Below are 17,993 nucleotides of genomic sequence, written 5' to 3' on the forward strand. Positions count from 1 at the left end.
CTCGCACCTTGATTTTTATGACGAATATCCACCCCGAAATCCTGCTCGCCTTGTGTTTATTATCGGGTTGACTTTCTTGCCAACTCGTCATCTTTCCAGCATCAAGTATGTAAGTAAGAATAAAGAACATACTTACTAATCCGTCCCATATTCCTTCACTCAACGCATTCTCGTCTTTCCGCGCATCACATCATACCTCAGTCCCAGTCGCCTCACGCATGTCCAGTGTATGTTACAGTACAGTAAGTACTTCCCTCCCCTGCACTAACCCGTCGCATATGCATCTCCCACAGAGGCGCAGCCCATCTGCATGTCCATACCACAGCCTAAATCACAAACATGATACATCTACTTATCTCATGCGCTTCATCATCACTCTTTTCTCGATTTCTAACCGCCTCGCACATGTATTGATCTCAACAATCCTCAACAGTCAATCGAATAGACATATGTAGCAAGCTGTCCACAATCCTCTCCCTTTTCATCCGTTTCATTCGCTTATACGTCACGTCATGCCATGTCATGCCATGCCATGCAAGCAAGACCAACTCCAGTCCTGCACCACCAATTATCCCCCGCAATCACCAACGATTCAGATATACACTTTCCACTCGATTCAACCACACCGTGAACCACACCGTGAACCACACGAGAAAAGCCTTGTAACTTCACAATCCCCCGACTCCCGTTATCTCCTCCAAACTCTTCCCCTCTTTTTATACCGGAAACCACAAACTCACCCTGCACAACACACAAGTATTCGCCTCAATCTAAATCGGTTTGGGATCGTCACATGCCACTTGGCCCCCAATAATAACTTGACGTGGCTTTTTTTCATCACACGCATATTCCCGTGGTTATCAGCCACAACTGCCATTGAAAAAAAAAAAAAACGGAAAGTGGCTTGAGTGGCTGAACTTTCTTACAATAGCATCAAATCTAGCCTTGGCTCTTCCTTCTGGCCCAACTCGGTTATCGTATCTTTGAACATTCCTCCCTCCTTCTTGTCTGACATTAGTAGACGTACAAGTCGAAATCTTCCATTTCACTCTCTTTTATCATTCCCTATCAACTCAGGTCCATATCCATCATAAAGACTATCCTTATCCTCATCCTCATCCTCATCCCCATTCATATCCACGCGATCTCAAAGAATTACACTGACCATCAATCTCACAATCCCACAATCTCATCTAATTATGTCACACCCTAGATACACAACACAAAAACCACTCTCTGTACATATCACACCTACCTACCTACCCTACACCTCTCTTTTATCAACCTCCCCTTTCATAAGAAATCCAAGCACGCACCCCCCCCAAAAAAAAACACAAATCTGCACACCACCTTCAAACACCACACCCCAATCCTCTCCTCCATCCACACCATACATAATAACATAGCAAGCACACGCACAAACTCCAAGATTGCGATCATACGATCGGGATTATCGGAATCAATGGTTGGACGTGCCGGTCAGATAGGTGAGACATGGCTTGGTTGGTTGGTGCTTGGGTGACTGAACTGGATCCATCTCTCTTATTAATAAATGAATAAAATTCCCTTCTCCAAAATATCTTGGCTTTGCTTGTGTGTGTGTGTGTATTGCCCAGTAGTGGGAGATGGGTGGGTTAGGTGAGTTTGATGAGTTTGGGGTGTGTATTGGGCTGGGCTGGCTGGTTGTGAGGATTGGTTCACGTGCTTTTTGGGGGGGTGTATGTGTGGGAATGGGATTGAGAATGGGAAGTTGGAGATGTTTGTTTTCGATCTTTTTTTTTCTTTCTTTTTTTTTTGGTTTTAACAATCTCTTGTTGGAATAATAATAGAGAGTCTTGAATCACATTACTCTCATGTTCACTTACTTCGTGACACACGTGACTCTATCTGGTCCAGGTACACGTGAGGAGTCGGCCTTATCTTCACCCCTACACGTGACTCTATTCTTTTCTCCTCGGCGCAATCCTTATCATTCTTATCGCTCACATCCATCCATCTCTCGTAATCATTCTGGAATCTGAACCTGAATCTTTACTTTATATAAGTTAACCATTTCAATTTTACAATTTATTTGTAAATCAATCAATCAATCAATCAATCAATCAATCAATCAATCAATCAATCAATCTTATTATCAAAGAAGCAAAAAAAACGAACGATATTAATAAATTACACTTTCTTTACTAATCTTCTTATAAATAAATGCGAGAGTCTCTCTCGAGGTCGCTGAAGGAGACTCTTGTTTATGGGGAGGAAATATACTTGATATGTAAATAGTATAAAAGAAGGACAAAGTTCTTATTATGCTACCTATATAGAGGCTATTTATATGTACCTAGGTAGGTACCCTGATGCGCTAGTATTGACGTACCGATACTTTTTTAGAAGTTGTTGAGATTTTCTCGATATGTAGTTAGTTAACTATAGTTATCTGATTGTTATTATTAGTTAATTTTAAGCTGTCGGTTGTGAAATTGTTATGTAGTATTTTTTACATCTTTTTATTTCTGCTATAGTGTATTTGTATCGTGTGATTTCTTAGTAAATATCTTGATTTATCAAGATGGATGTTAGAATGAATAATAGTAATGAATCAACTAGTATATTGTGGCACCAAGACTTTTCATTGCTTTTCTATAACTATGCAAATTATACAATTTATACGTGTGCGGGCCCCATTCGGCACGCAGTAGACCCGAGAGGTCCACTGTCACGTGCCTAATTGAGCCGGTCACGTTTTGTCCCGTAACAGAGCCCCTCTCTTTACACTTCGCGTCCCGAGAAGTGTTTGCTTCCTTCCGTATTGTTTACTCGGAATGTGGGTCGCGTCGTCGCGTCGCTGCATGCCCGACCCTGCGCCGCATTCCAAAAGCAATTCCAATCTTGTTTAGGCATTACAAACAATAAACAAGCAAACGGCGGCATTCTTACACGCCTCACCGCCTTACCGGCAGATCACCGATAGTTCTATAAGGGGGGTCTTCTTGCCTCTGATATATCTCCCACAATCAGATTATTCCCCCTTATTTACTCATACGAAGATGGCTGCACTGCAACCCATCGCTCCGGCTGCTATCGCTGATCGGTCCGCAGCGGCCCCTTCCGCGTTAGTTATCCCTACTTGCCTTCGATGTTCTAAGCGAATTGCCGTCTCTTCTAACGACGAATTTTGCCATTTTGATAAAGGTCCTGCTGCTAAATGTAGTTATTGTCGCAAACAAAAGAAAGTCTGCCTCCCGATACCTCCTCGCTTTGTTCCCGACGTGAACCTCTTATATCAGACTCATGCCTTTTGGTGCCTTACTCCGGATAATAGCCAAGAGGATGAGGACGCCTCCGAGGTGGTGATTCGCCGGTGTAATCGATACGTCAAGGCAGTGGAGGCTTTCCTTCGAAAAGAGGTTAAACAAGGGGGGACTCACAAACCGCAGTCCGCAGAGGAATTGACTCTTCTTCTGGTGTCCAAATTGAGTAGAATTGGCGATCTTATGGAGCGCATTGTGGATTCGTATCGATTCGTTGTCGGTTGCCCTGCTCTTGCCCCTTGGTGCTGTTGATAGCTGATTTGATGGTTCTTAGAATAACCTGCCTGCCTTGGACGTCGCCGCCGCAGCTCCTACTGCACCATTAATCGCCGCCTTAAACTCGGACGAAGAAGGGGAGTTCATGGCTCCGGTTATACACCCTCGCGCTGTGCGCGCTGTCGCCGACGCACTGCAGGGTGTCCAAGCTCCTCCGGGGCCCCCAGGTGGTAACCAGGGCCTGAATATGGTAGCTGGTTCCCTAGGTCGCCGTCATGCTTCTGCTTCATCGAGCCGGACGGGCCCCGCTGTCTTCACGACGGCTCAGCAAGGCCTCCGGAAAGGTTCTGCGAAGTTGAAGAGGAGTGTAATCGTGGATCCCAATGAATCCGAAGAGTCTGCTCCTGAAGAGGATGATGTGTCGGATCAACCTCATCAGACCACCGGTGCCCCGCGTCACCCCTTGGATGAGAGTGTACCGGCTTTATTGTTTGGAAGCTTGGGTAGAAAGAACGCTCCTCCTGCTACGCCTCGTCGTTCTCGGTCCGATAAGCTCGCGACTAGATCCGCCATTCCCCTTTCCGCTTCTAAGTCGTCGCAGCTTGCCTCTCGCAACACACCGACACCCCGCTCTCATCCCGTAGGCTCTCTTAAATCCCGAAAGAGGGCTCCCAGCACTGTTCAACAAGTCTATATTGGTGAGTCTGATAGTCAAGCAGATTCGCCCCAAAGGCTTCGCTCTGAGAATTCTGATGTGGAGCGGGTTTCCAAGAGGCAACGGGTTGCCGCTGGTTTTCCGACAGGAGCTCGCCCTGTCAGCGAGATTCGCGAGAACGAGGAGGAAGGAGTCGGTGATCAAGATGAGATCAGTGGGGGGGGTGAGGTTGATCAGATCGGGCTCGCGAGTCCCGGGGGATATGCCAGCGATGTAGGTTCTGTCCTTCTTGGCGATCGAGATATTGCAGCTGACCTCCTGGATCAGGCAGATGAATTAGGGAACTGATTTCGACCTTCCAGAGTTCTCTTTGCGTGATGGGTCACTTGGGTTTGGTTGTCGGTATGCTGTGGGTTCGGAGGAGTTGTCCTTTCTGGTTTCTTTGTTGGATAGTCCTTTTTGGGTAGCTTGGTGTGATGCATGCGTTCTGGGTGTGGGTCTCGTGAGGTCTTTTTGTATCAAGTATTTTTAAGCTTTTTTCTTGTTCTCTTCTTTTTCTGTATTGGTAATGCTTCTTCTTTATGATATTCTTCCATCGCTGCTTTCGCATTTTCTAGATTGTAGGGTGCTTCCCACGTGTCTTCCGCCGGTTGGTAGCCCTTCCATCGCACCAGGTATTGCACACCTCTGCCTCTTTTTCTATGTGCTAAAATCCTTTCCACCTCATGCTCTATGTGATCGTCAATTTCTTCTGGCGGCGGCGGGTCGGCGGTACCCTGTCGTTCGTGCCATGGTTCGAGTAAGGAGACGTGGAATACATTGTGGATCTTGTAGGTGGGCGGTAATCTAAGTTCGTATGCTTGCCCGCTGGTTTTTATACCCGTCACGACAAAGGGGCCTATAAATCGATCGGAGAATTTTTTCTTAGGTCGCAGTTGTTTAATGTTCTTTGTGCTTAGCATCACCTTGTCCCCGATGCTATATCGCTGTGGTGACCCCTTCGTAGTGTTCTTGTTTTTCTGATTGGTTGCCGATTTCCAGAATTCTTTCAGCTTTTCTCTTTCTTTCTCTAAAGCGTCGATGCGCTCGCGTGCTGCCGGCGCCCTTCCCTCTAAATCGGCGTCCTCGCCGATATAATGGAATGTGGGTTGGAACCCATACATAGCCTGGAATGGGCTTGTATTGGTTGTACTGTGCCATGTCGCGTTATATGTGAATTCAGCAAGGGGCAATAGCGATGCCCAGTCGTCTTGCCTATAGTTGGTGTAGCAACTTATATAGTGAATCAAATTTTGGTTTTGTCGTTCGGTTTGACCGTCGGTCTGCGGGTGGAACGCCGTCGACAGCTTACGACGGATTCGCAAGTAAAACATTAGGCTACTCCAAAATTTACTGACGAATTGCGGTCCCCTATCGGAGACTATGCCCTCTGGCACACCAAAGTCTTTAAATACTGTGCTGACCATAGTGTCAGCTAATTCAGGAGACGATATCGTCTTGTTGACGGCGATATATCGGGCTAGCTTCGTGAACCTGTCGACTACTACTAGAATAGAATCGTATACGTGTTTTCCGTGTTTCGAAGGAGGTAAATCTGTAATAAAATCCATAGTTATCTCTTTCCAGGGTCCTTTTGGAATAGGGAGGGTCTGTAACTCGCCGTGTGGCTTATGTCTTTTGATAGCGGTTCGCTGGCATACCGCACATGTTTTGACATGTTGTTTGACGTCTTTTCTCATTGAAGGCCAATAATATTTAGACTTCAGTATTTCCAATGTTTTAGCGACACCCCAATGACCTCCAATAGGGTCATCGTGATGCGTTTCTAAGATTTCTGCTCTGAGAGCGCTATCTGGCGGTACGTACGCGCTCCCCTTGTGTCTAAGGAGCCCGTCGGCGCCCACCTGCCACGGTGAGGCGTCTCCGGCGGAACGTAATCTTTGTCTTAGGTACTCTTTATTCTTTATAAAATCGTCTTCTTTCTGAAGCCGCAATAAAGCTTTTCCCATCGACTCCGATATAGGTTCGAATGCCGTTTCGTCGGATGCGAAAACACTGGCAATCCGACGTGGTATCGACTGTTTGCAACCAGTTTTTACCAGTGAAACTAACTGTCCACGTAATGGCAAGCTATACCCTTCCCTTTGCAAGCGACTAATAGCAATACGCAGGGGTTCCGTTTTCACGGTGGATTCGTAAAATAAACTCGCGATAACTGCGGTACTTTTTAATTTATTCTGGAGTGTGGGTAGCATATCATTGATACCCTCCGTGTCGGTAGCGTAGTCGGGGCGGCGCGATGGCCCGTCGGCTGGATTCAGTTTCCCTGCCCTGTACACTATTTCGAAGTCGTAGGCTGCTAGTACTTCCGCCCATCTAGCTTGTCTGCCATTGAGGGTCTTTTTCACCATAAAATGTTGTAAGCTGTTATGGTCCGATTTCACCACGATGGTGTGTCGACTACCTATCAAGTAATGGCGCCATTGCATGAATGCAGTGTATATTGCTAGTAATTCCTGATCGTGAGTGAAGTATCGTTGTTCTGCAGGGTTCAGCTTTCTCGAGTAGAAAGCGACGGGGTGCCACCGTTGTGTCGGTGCTTCTGCAGTCCCTTCTTCGAATAGTTGCGATAGGATGCATCCTAGAGCAAACACCGACGAGTCGGTTTCGACCATGATGCGGAGCGATGGTTCGAAGTGCTTGAGTATCGGTGCCGTGGTGAATGCTTTCTTTAGTGCCTCAAATGCATCTTGGGCCTCCTTTGTCCATATAAACTCCCCTACCATTTTACCTTTCTTTGTTCCCTTCATAAGGGCGGTCATCCCGTGGGCTACCGTCGAATAGGTCCTGATAAACCGTCGATAGAAGTTCGCGAAGCCCAGGAACACCTGTAGCTCCCTAAGGTTTGTAGGTGTTGGCCATTCTGTAATAGTTTGAATGCGGCTGGATTCCATCGTCACTCCCGCTCCCGAGACGACGAATCCTAGGAATTCAACCTCATGGGTGTAAAAGACACATTTTTTCAGTTTTGCGAACAGCTTGTATTCTATAAGGCGTTCGAGGACCCTGCGGACATCCCGCGTGTGGCTTTCTCTATCCTCAGAGTAAATCAGGATATCATCTAGGTACACTACGCATATGGTGTCTGTTAAGCCTGACAGTGCTTGATTGATGTATGTTTGGAACGTTGCTGGAGCATTGGTTAGGCCGAATGGCATAACTAAGTATTCGAATTGTTTGTACCGCGTGCGGAACGCCGTCTTCCATTCGTCGCCTTCCTTGATACGAATATGGTGGTAGGTATCTCGCAGGTCCAATTTAGTGAAGACGATACCTTGTCGAAGTCGGTTTAAGGACTCGCTGATTAGGGGTAGCGGGGTTCGATCCTTTTTGGTTATCCTATTTAGACCCCAATAGTCGACACAAAGCCGATAGCCTCTCCCCTTTTTGGGAACAAATATGATTGGCGTTCCTGTTGAACTAATGGATCTTCTTATCCATCCCTTTTTTTGATATTCTATTAAGTATTCCCTTAATACTATTGATTCCTTTTTAGATAAAGAATAGATTGATTCCTAAGGAGGTTTCGAATCGGCTTCGAGATTAATGCAATGCTTCATTGAGTGGTGTTCTGGTAGAGTACTGCTTTCTTCCTCGGAAAAGGCTTATTGGTATTCTTGGTATTCTTCGGGGATATTTAGTGTGGAGAGCGTGAGTACCCGGCGGTATCTGTTGTCTTTATGGTAATGGGGCTGGATCTCTGGTAGTATAATATATACATGGACGCCCTTTTTCACTTTGCTATAGAGTTCGCTTGCAGAAATCATTTCGAGGTCGTTAAGAGAAGGGCGATAATAAAGAGACGTCGATTTCCAGTCGATATCTGGGTTTACCGTTTGTAGTCAGGGTAATCCAAATATAGTATCGATTTTGGGTAAGTCTAGTACAGCAGTAGTAAACTCGTGGGTGAAGGTTCTCTTCTCTTCCTTTTGATTTTTTACTTTGATGGGGAACTGATGGTTACTATACGATGGCATCGTGGTACTGTTCGCAGATACTAAAGCTGTTCCTTTCTTAATAGGCAGCCAGTTCCATTCGATACACTTGGATTGTTGGATGATGTTGGCTTGTGCTCCTGAGTCGATAAGGCATCGAAGCGCTATTGGCTTATCTTTTGGTTGGAATATTGCTATAATGGTAAAGGTAGTACGTCCTTCTATTTGGGGACCCAGCGTCAGTGGGACGCTCAGAATAACAGCTGGGTCTAAGCGTTTCCCTGTCGGGAAGGCTGTGACATAGTTCCTGGGCACTCTCTGGATCCGTGACTTCCTTTACAGTGTTGACATACAACAGGGTTTCGGCAGTTGGAAGCGTAATGCCCCCTTTGTTGACACCTATAGCAGGTAATGTTCTTTATGCGGTCCGCATACGGTATCGCAGCGGGTTTGATATCGACCAACTCATTTTTTTGAGTCTTTTCTTGAATTGATTCCGAAGGTCTTGCAGCGATATCTGTTTGTTGCCCGGCTTCGAAACGGGCTCGCTTCGGTGGGTATCGTGAATTTTGGGGTGACTGGACCCGCTTGCGGGGCCCTTGTGATTCGTCGACGTCTTGCCTATGATAAAGCTTATCTACGTTTTCCAGTCTGCAGGCTTGTTTTATTAGTTCGCCCCTGGATTCCGGTTGTTGTAGAGACTCCGATATTCTCTTAGCTATATGCGGGCGTAGTCCTGCGAGGAGCCTCTCTCTTCGAATGCTATCCGCCTCCAGCTCGATGTCCTCCTCTAGGCTCTCCAAATAGCTTACAAACGCGTTTACTGATTGCCCTGGTTGTTGTTTCGCATGAATGATTCGCTGGATCGCTTGTCGCTGTCGATTCCCCTTGTCCATAATGGAGTCGTACATATATTCCTTGAAATCGAGCCAGCTTAGGCCGGTATTGGCTGACTCGCTCTCGTATCGACGCCATACCGATAGAGGCTGCTTCTCAAAGTATTGGATAACATGGTCGATCTTCTTCTCATCTGTAGGGAAGTGGTATCCATCATCGCTTCGAAACATGATCTCTGCCTGGAAGAAGAAGTCCTTTGCCTTCCCAATATTCTCGCCTGCATATTTCTCCAGTCTTTGTAGTTTTGGGGGTTTCCCCTGATTGGATGCGGTAACCTGGCGGACCGATAGTGGTGGGGCTGCGACGCTGTCATCATTGACCGGGGGGAGAGTATATAAGTTGCGCTCCATAGCCCTTTCATAAGCCTGCTTTACTCTCTCCATTTCCTTCATCATTTTGTTGAACGTCTCTTCTTGAGTTAAGCCGTCTACAGTGTCGACTCGTCGCCGTGCCGTCGCTTGAGCATCGGCAATCATTTCTTGGAGGCTTTGATTGTCTCCACTGATAGGTCGTTGTTGTTCCGTCGCTTGGCTTTCGTTACCATCATTTTGAAGAAACCCTTCGGCACCTCCTCCTGATTGGCTTGGGGTTGTGCTGGGGAATTCTCCGCCATCTCTTCCGGGTGTTCTTCTCGTGGAAACCATAGTGATATCGACGGTGATTCGCTGCTTAGACTAGTTGACGGGTTACCTCTTTTTGGAGAATGAAAAGAATTGTTAGAATGAATAATAGTAATGAATCAACTAGTATATTGTGGCACCAAGACTTTTCATTGCTTTTCTATAACTATGCAAATTATACAATTTATACGTGTGCGGGCCCCATTCGGCACGCAGTAGACCCGAGAGGTCCACTGTCACGTGCCTAATTGAGCCGGTCACGTTTTGTCCCGTAACAATGGAAGTATAAAAGTAAGAAGTTTTTCGATTTAGAGAATGGAGATTGTATTTATTTATTTATTTATATATATATATATATATTCTTGATGAATTCGTAGAAGCAAATCATGTCGATTTATACTCATGTATTATATAATTATAAGTAATTATAAGTAATATATAAAACTTTCTATTAATTTAAGTTTAGTCTTTTTTTTTTTTTTTTTTTCTCAATCGAGTAAGTAAGAAAGAAAGAAAGAAAGAAAGGAAGAAAGAAAGAAAGAAAGAAAGTCTAGAAAAACTATGTCAATTTAGTATAATTATAATGTTGAAAGAAAAAAAAATTTGATGGAAAAAAAAAGGTAATTAGATTCAAGTCATTGAAAACTTTCAAATACTATCGTAGCCTGCCTATATGCTTGTGATTCCTCCCTCAGCCTGTTACTAATCCGTTGTAACACACACACACTTTATACATACTCATATAATCATATAATCATATGTAAACCGAAAAGAACAACTTAAAAACATACATGGATTATATATACCCTATCTGATCTCATCTCATCTCATAACGTCCAATCTCATCTCATAACGTCCAATCTCATCTCATCTCATCTCACTCATCCATCCATCCCTCATCCCCCATCACACTCCGCTCTCCGCCTCCGCACTCTACCCCAAACCCCAACCCCAACTCCAATCCCAATCCCCATATTTCGCCTCCCCTAATACCCTAACCCCTCTAACATCCCAACACCCTAGGAACCCATTCGCCACAGTACTCTCCTCCCTAGCCATAACCATAGTCATAGCCATAGCCATAGCCCTACCAAAAACCATCCATTAATCCACCATGTCCACCTTGTCCACCTTATCTACCTTCCCCGGCCCTCCCCTCCCCAGTCCAGCCCAGCCCAGCCCAGCCAAGTACATCCGTCCCAAGTCCCAAGAAGAATCATATGTTAATCACACCTTCCTTCCTCGCAGCTTGCTTGCTTGCTTGCTTGCTCATATCTAGCATCTTATTTACTACTGCATTTTCGATTTCGATTGCAGTCTCGGCCTCGATCTTTAATCTCATTCATTTTTCATTCTGAATACCAGCCAATCTCTCTTTCTCTCTCCCCTTCTCCCCTCCAACCAAACGAAGCCACACCACACCACACCACACCACCCCAAGCACAAATTACTCTGTATATAGATACTAGGTAGAGCGAAACAAGCGAAATAAGTAAAGGCGAAACCCACATACTACATCTATCTCATCACTCATCTCATCACATCACATCATATCACTCATCACATCACTGTACCATTCACTTATCACTCACTCATCACTCACTCACTCACTCACTCACTCACTCACTCACTCACTCACTCACTCACTCACTCACTCACTCACTCACTCACTCACTCACTCACTCACTCACTCACTCACTCACTCACAAACTCACAATATCTATATAACAAACCCATATCATCCATACCATCCATACCCTCCCACCCCATCTCATCTATCTCTATCCATCACACTTCCAGCAACACAATTAGTTATTAATTATATAAATAACCACCTATTTATATATACTCAACTCACCCATCACTCATCACCCATCACTCATCACCCATCGCTCATCACCCATCACCCATCACCCACTTACAATCCACATACAATCCAACCTCATTCATCATCTATTCAAACCCATTCACCATCCATCATCTATTCAACCTATCACATCAATCCAAATCCAAAATCCAAAATCCAAAATCCAAAATCCAAAATCCAAAATCCAAAATCCAAAATCCAAAATCCAAAATCCAAAATCCAGATAATCATCTATCTACACATACACACACACACACACACACACACACATACACACATACATAGATAAATAGATAAACTCTAGAAGAGAGAAAGAAAAAAAAAAAGAAAAAAAATTCTCATCTTATATTATTACACACCATTCAATTAATTATCTAATTATCTAATCATCTAATTATATATAGTTGCTTTTATTAATATATTTCTATTATTATATTTCTATATAATAAATCTATCAATAACTATATATAATTAAATCAGATTTACATACTAAACATATACATATATATATTTCACAAAACAAAATATCTTACCTTCGCTCAATTATCAAAATCATAGATATCTATCTACCTATTAATACACTATCAATACAATCATTGCAATCCCCCTTACCACCACTCACACATCACAAATAAAAAAATTCTCACTTTTAGATCTCAACAAGACACATTTAAGCTATACGATATTATTTTTCATTTTTCATTCTTCATTCTCGATTTTGATTTGGAGTGATTTCTATCCATCCCCAATTCCTCCTTCTCTTCTCTCTTCTCTCTTCCCCTCATCACCCATTCTCTCCTACATATCCCCAGGTCACCTCATACCCATCACTATACCATCCATCATCTTCTTCTTGGTTTTCAACTCCACTTCATCTCAACCTCCCAATCGCAATCTCTCTCTCCCTCCCGTCCTTCACCTCACTTTCCGTCCATGAATTATAATCTACACATAAGCAGAAGCACTTTCACCACCCTAATTTTGATCTCCCTCCAATCCAATCCCATCCCAAATCCCGAAAGACATACTATCCAATCCTATCATTCCAAACTCCTAATCCTTTCAATGTTCAATACACCCAACACCCAATTCTCTAACATTTCTATGATACACATATAAAATCATCAATCGTGCTCTTCCCTCTCATGCATCCAATATGGTTCACCCATAAATAAATGGATTTCTTTGTGCTGTGATCATCAGTACCAAATGCTTTGCTTTGCCTTTATCTTTTTGCAGCTCGACTCCGTTCCAATGCTTATTCTCCACAACTCCGTATTTTCTTTCACGATCCTACTATAGTAGATACGATGGGATGTATGATCTATTCATGATCATTTCAATACCTCTTTTGTGACGGACAGGAACACTTCTTGCCTACTCCATGCTGAATGATGAGAAGCTTTACTTGCTGTCACTTATCATCTCCTGTTGCCTTCAAAGTGACAGAGGATTATATAACAATCAACAATTTTCTTATTCTTGGATTACACGGTCAAGTCATTCCAAGATCAACGTTTAAAATTGATAATTGCCAACTATAAAAATCATTAGTATTCAATCGAGCAATAATAAACAAGATACATACCACACTATTGCAACCATAAGCCAGCTTTTGACCGTTTGCATCCCAACTCAAAGCATGCTCATCTTCTCCATTCGACTCAGTTGATTGTGGTGTTTGCCAGCCATTTCCAGGTGGTCTATTCCAAGTTGCTCGGGGAAAGTAAGCATCGTCGACTTTCCAAATGAAAACTCTATCACTGGTTGCACCAGCAATGAATGCACCATCTGGAGTGAATTTAACTTTGAAAACACTAGTCGAATCAATTGTCATTGAACACTTTTGCTTTGGCTCCAGAGACTTGGCATTCCAAATGCTAACAGCGCCGTCTTCACTAGATGAAGCCAACAATCTTTCATTGCTTTCACTGCTTTCATTCTCTGAATCCGATGGAGATAATGGTTGCCATTCAAGGGAAGTAATTGGTCCGGTGTGAGCATTAAATGTTCGAGAACGACCTTTCTCGTCCCATATCTAAGATTGTTAGCAGTGAACAAGATGAATAGTCAAAGTACTTACATCAATCATACCACTCTGACTACCAGTAGCAAGCAACTTTGATTCTCTGTCGAAAGTAGCATGTGTTACACGATGGTCGTCACGGTGTTCATATTTTGTCAAGTAATTGATCTTTCCATCCGCGAATCGAAATATTTGTAGAAATTCATTTCCATAAGCCATGAAATCCTCGTCACTCATCCATAGACCTTCAAGAGGGGATTCGAAAATTGGCATCGACGGTATCGTATGTTGTACTGTTGTGAAGTCGGCCATCGAGGTGACAGTCAAGGTTGATGCTGGCGTAGAAAGCCCTTTCAGTGTGATGGGAGAAACTGTCAAAAATAATGTGTTTGAGAAATTCCACTTCAAGGAAACGACTGGACCTTCCATTGGACTGGAGGTATGCAATAGTTGACCTTTAGCAGTCCAAACGGTAACAGTTGCGGTTCCGTCAGGTTCCTCGCTCGAAACAAGGATATGGTTCCCATCCGAAGACCAGGTAACTTCATTGACCATTGTCTGTTGGGGCGCCAGAGGTTGGAGAAGTGGAATACACGGTGGGGCAATTCCGTTCGTATTCATGCCTGAAGCATTAGGGTTGGTATTAGTTCCATTGATGTAATCTGCGACTGTACTTGATAGATCCCACATTCGAGCTAGGGATTCAGTACCTCCCGCAGCCAAGACATTTGGTAGCTTTGGGTTCCATTCGCAACGATATAATATGGTCGATTTGGATACATTTTCATCCAATAAGTCTAGGTATAATGTTTCGGTCTTAAGATTGGTGACTTTCTCGGACTGCGTACCCCTCTCTGGTCCAATGGTGGCAGTGACGGGTGAAGGGAGTTGCTCTGGTGATGGATAAGCGTGACCATCGCCATTTTGATCAACATCCATTTCCATAGGCGTTGAAGCCGAATCGTAATAATTTGAGCTTCCATTTCCATTCGTGGTTCCATTTGAAACACCATTTTCATAACCATTGGTAAGTCGGGGTTTCTTTCCTGGTGGACCATTTGAATTTGAAACCGATTCCTCTTCGAGTTGATGCTTGCGAGCAATCTCCAAATCCTCATTGTTGTTGAGAGGTTCTTGGGGCGAAGTAATGATGGGAATAGTTCTATTTACTATTTCCAGGGGGCCAAAAACGCCCATTGGTATTTCTGAATTTGAAACATCTTGAGAGCGTCCTTGATGTTGACGGAATGCCTAAAAGAAGCACGTTAATTGAAAAGCATTTCTTGGGTAGATGTATATCCAAGCAATTGAATGATAAACAGTAGTGCGAGCATAGCTGTATGAAAGAAGAGCGAAGGGTGAGCGATGTTGAGTGACGCTGAGTCAAGTGTGGAATGGAGTGTAAAATTCGTCAAGCGAAGTGTGCGTGAAGAGGAAGAGGGATGCATTGAGTGAGGTATGAATCAAAGTGAAATAAAATCCATCAATGAAAGATCCAAATGAACGTCACCAACACAAAACCGAGGAAGAAATCATGTGTGAGGGCATGGAAACAAAATCATATCGAAACAAAATAAGAAACACAGCCATTTCAACATACCCTTGATGCTTCTCTGTTATATGCATCATAAAGAAGACCTTTGTTTAGAACGGAGACTAGTGCATGCTTTCCGACATGGGGCGCAAATGGCAATAAATCTGGTTGTTGAACGTCCCACTCTTTTGAAAGGTGACGAGCCGCTCCTTCGTAACCTGCAAGAGAGATGAAAGAATTTTGATCAGTCCAATGATTCTGGATACAATAAATCCCCCAGCCGTCATCGTTTGGCGACCTGAGGCTTCAAGAACCCAAGATGGTCAGGAAAAGATTGCATGAGGACGGGGAGAATATCATCTGCACATTCATCCGCATCCTTATCCTTATCTTGTCTCTTCTTCAATGTACTTGTACATACCTGATTCTAATAAATATCTATAACACCACGGACAAGAAATTGCTGTTAGCGAAATGTCATCTCCAAACCGCTCCGGACGTGAAAGAGCGAGCGGGCGAGCGAGAGCGTGTGTATCTGTGTATTTGTGTGTGTGTGGATGTGTGGATGTTGTATGTGTGTGAAAGAGAGAGAAGACCCGAATGAATGGATCACGAGGAAAAACACGTACTTCCAAATGATATAGTTCACCTTGTCCGAGGTTAAAGTTTCCTTTGTCATTGCGATCTCGTTCGTCTTCGAGGAAGGCCAGACGTTGATGTGGTGGTAGTGGTGGTGGTGGTGGTGGTGGTGGTGGTTGTGTAAATATTTCTTCGATGTGATATGGTTGTGATGTGGTGATGATCCAAGAGAGGTCTGATTCGTGATTGTGTAGCTGCAAAGGTTGATGTATGTTGACTTCACGTACCGTACCGTACCGTGGAAAAAGCGAAATTGGAGGGATGGGGGTATCTCTAATCGTCCTTGGGGTATTGAATTGAATGGGATGGAATCGAATGGGACGGGCTGGTCTCGTATCGTGGGGTTCGAATATACGATGCTTTGCGCGCTCTGGTGGTATCTTGTAAGGACCGTGAATGTCAATTGTCGAGATGGTGGCGGCGATGTTGTCGATGTGTGGAAGATGGATTTGATGTTGTTGTAGTTATGTTTTTTTTCTCTCCGGGCGGGCTGTGTCGAATTCGAGATTGAGAATGGATGGAAAAGAGACTTGTTCGTTGCAACTTGCCGGCTTGTAGCTAGAAGCTAAGGACGATATTAAAAAAGCCAGAGACGAGCGCTGATTGGCTGGGAAGTGGGTAGAGATCCAAAGAATTCACGCAGGGGAGGAGAAATCATTGGAGCAAAGTAAAAAAAGGGTATGAAAGGGCAATAGGGACGATCTTATTCACGGGACGCTAAGCCGCACTGGGCACGCGCTAGGACCGAGTAGGTATTTCTTTTCCTCGGCGCAGGTATACTCGAAAATAATCACGAATTCGATGGCATGAATGGACCGAGGAATCAGTAGACAGAGGAATCAGGCGACAGAGGGAAGAAGCAAGAAGCTGGCTGAGTAATACGTAGACAGAGGCAAGCGGTGCAAAAGTCGACTGTGTAATCAGCAGCATCGAAAATCCAGAGACGAAAATCCAGAGAAGAAAATACATGCACGATCTTCATCACAAAGGCAAAGAGAGGCTTGGTTTGAGATCAAGGGAAGCGGTGGCATGGGTTATGTTTAGAGAAACCTGGTACCTCAGGTTACCGATTTAAGGTACTGTACTCCGTGTGGTATGCGCATGACAAGCAGCCCCCCTCAAAAAGAGCAATGAAAGTCATGGATGGGATGGATGGGATGGTAGTCAAGGAACATTTACACTTTTCTTTACAAAGTACATTTATCACATTGGCCTTCACATCCATCTTAACATCCATAGCGACAATCACCATCACAATCGACTCGGAAATCCAGTCTACACAGTGCTGTACTACGATGGCTCCTCCCATACAAAAAACACCATCGTACAATACCCTCCTCTCCTCTCCTCTACCTCATCATTCAATCCCAGGCTGCTCGAAAAGTATCCCATCAATACCTATGGAGATCATCACCCACCCACCTACCACCGTGCTAACAAACCTACCAGGGGCCGCCAGACAAACCGACAGACGGACGGACGGACACGGGGATTCAAAAGAAACGAAGAAGAAACCGGTACCGTGTAAGAAATACCTAATAAATACATTGTACAATCCACAGAACAAGAAGAAGAAGCAGGAGAAGCAGAAGAAGCCAAACCCAGCTCAGCCCAGGAAACAAGCAAATGAACTAGGGATCTGAGAATTTACAATGGGAAGTATGAGTATGTATGTGTGATCGTCTGCCCTATCGAAAATCGAGGTGCGTGTACAGCATGTAGTATATGTAGTATATGTATGTATGTATGTGAGAGAAAGGTCTATCTATGCATCTATATATCTACATATAGCCAAGTCCACAAACCACTCCAGAAAAAATAATAGGATCGGAAGATTAACACCGTCGTAAATCATAGAGCGAAAGAGAAGGGGGGGAAAAAAAAAAGATCCCCTTCATTTACCCAACTCGATAGATGTTCATGGATGAAACTGGAGATTCCCATTCATTCCCTTGATACTTTTCCATTCCCTTGATACTTTTCCATCCATTCATCATTCCCTGGATGCATACCCTTTTCTTTGATCCCGTGTCTTTGTGGAAATCGTTAAATTCATCTTCCGATTCTTTCTTTGTTAATTGTACGAAGAGATGAAGAGGTGAAACAAAGAAGAGATGAAACGAAATGATAAAACCAACAAGATTGATTACCATGAGTGAGTGAGTATTGGTCGGTACATACCGAATATATATATTAACAGAATCGACAAATTCCGAAAGAAAAAAAAAAAAAGGTCTGA

At 44.0% G+C, this 17,993-nt stretch overlaps 2 protein-coding genes across 3 annotated transcripts; one reads left to right on the plus strand and one right to left on the minus strand.

Annotated features, from left to right (window-relative positions):
- The first annotated feature begins 2,600 nt into the window (after positions 1 to 2,600).
- BCIN_14g04350 (hypothetical protein) lies at positions 2,601 to 4,537 on the plus strand. 2 transcript variants are annotated; one of them, XM_024697239.1, is made up of 3 exons: positions 2,601 to 3,521; positions 3,580 to 4,449; positions 4,504 to 4,537. In XM_024697239.1, the coding sequence occupies exons 1-3, from the start codon at positions 3,042 to 3,044 to the stop codon at positions 4,522 to 4,524; spliced, it is 1,371 nt and encodes a 456-aa protein (XP_024553054.1). In that variant the 5' UTR covers positions 2,601 to 3,041; the 3' UTR covers positions 4,525 to 4,537. The 2 variants fall into 2 exon arrangements, with proteins under 2 accessions (XP_024553054.1, XP_024553053.1); XM_024697238.1 differs by having other exon boundaries at positions 3,580 to 4,537.
- Positions 4,538 to 12,226: 7,689 nt separating this feature from the next.
- Positions 12,227 to 16,257, minus strand: BCIN_14g04380 (hypothetical protein). Its single transcript, XM_024697240.1, has 6 exons — positions 15,745 to 16,257; positions 15,537 to 15,553; positions 15,182 to 15,333; positions 13,639 to 14,832; positions 13,144 to 13,593; positions 12,227 to 13,093 (listed from the first exon to the last, which is right to left on the minus strand). The coding sequence occupies exons 1-6, from the start codon at positions 15,792 to 15,794 to the stop codon at positions 13,067 to 13,069; spliced, it is 1,890 nt and encodes a 629-aa protein (XP_024553055.1). The 5' UTR covers positions 15,795 to 16,257; the 3' UTR covers positions 12,227 to 13,066.
- Positions 16,258 to 17,993: the final 1,736 nt, after the last annotated feature.

Source organism: Botrytis cinerea, chromosome 14, assembly GCF_000143535.2.
Source record: "Botrytis cinerea B05.10 chromosome 14, complete sequence".
Taxonomy (NCBI): domain Eukaryota; kingdom Fungi; phylum Ascomycota; class Leotiomycetes; order Helotiales; family Sclerotiniaceae; genus Botrytis; species Botrytis cinerea.

Bases quoted from the DNA above. Each gene is read 5' to 3' on its own strand.
- BCIN_14g04350 (XM_024697238.1), top strand. From the start codon at position 3,042: ATGGCTGCACTGCAACCCATCGCTCCGGCTGCTATCGCTGATCGGTCC. The intron at 3,522-3,579 runs GTCGGTTGCCCT...GATGGTTCTTAG, and splicing joins TGGATTCGTATCGATTCGTT to AATAACCTGCCTGCCTTGGA.
- BCIN_14g04380 (XM_024697240.1), bottom strand. From the start codon at position 15,794: ATGACAAAGGAAACTTTAACCTCGGACAAGGTGAACTATATCATTTGG. The intron at 14,833-15,181 runs GTATGTTGAAAT...TGCTTCTTTTAG, and splicing joins ATAACAGAGAAGCATCAAGG to GCATTCCGTCAACATCAAGG. The intron at 13,594-13,638 runs GTAAGTACTTTG...TAACAATCTTAG, and splicing joins GTCAGAGTGGTATGATTGAT to ATATGGGACGAGAAAGGTCG.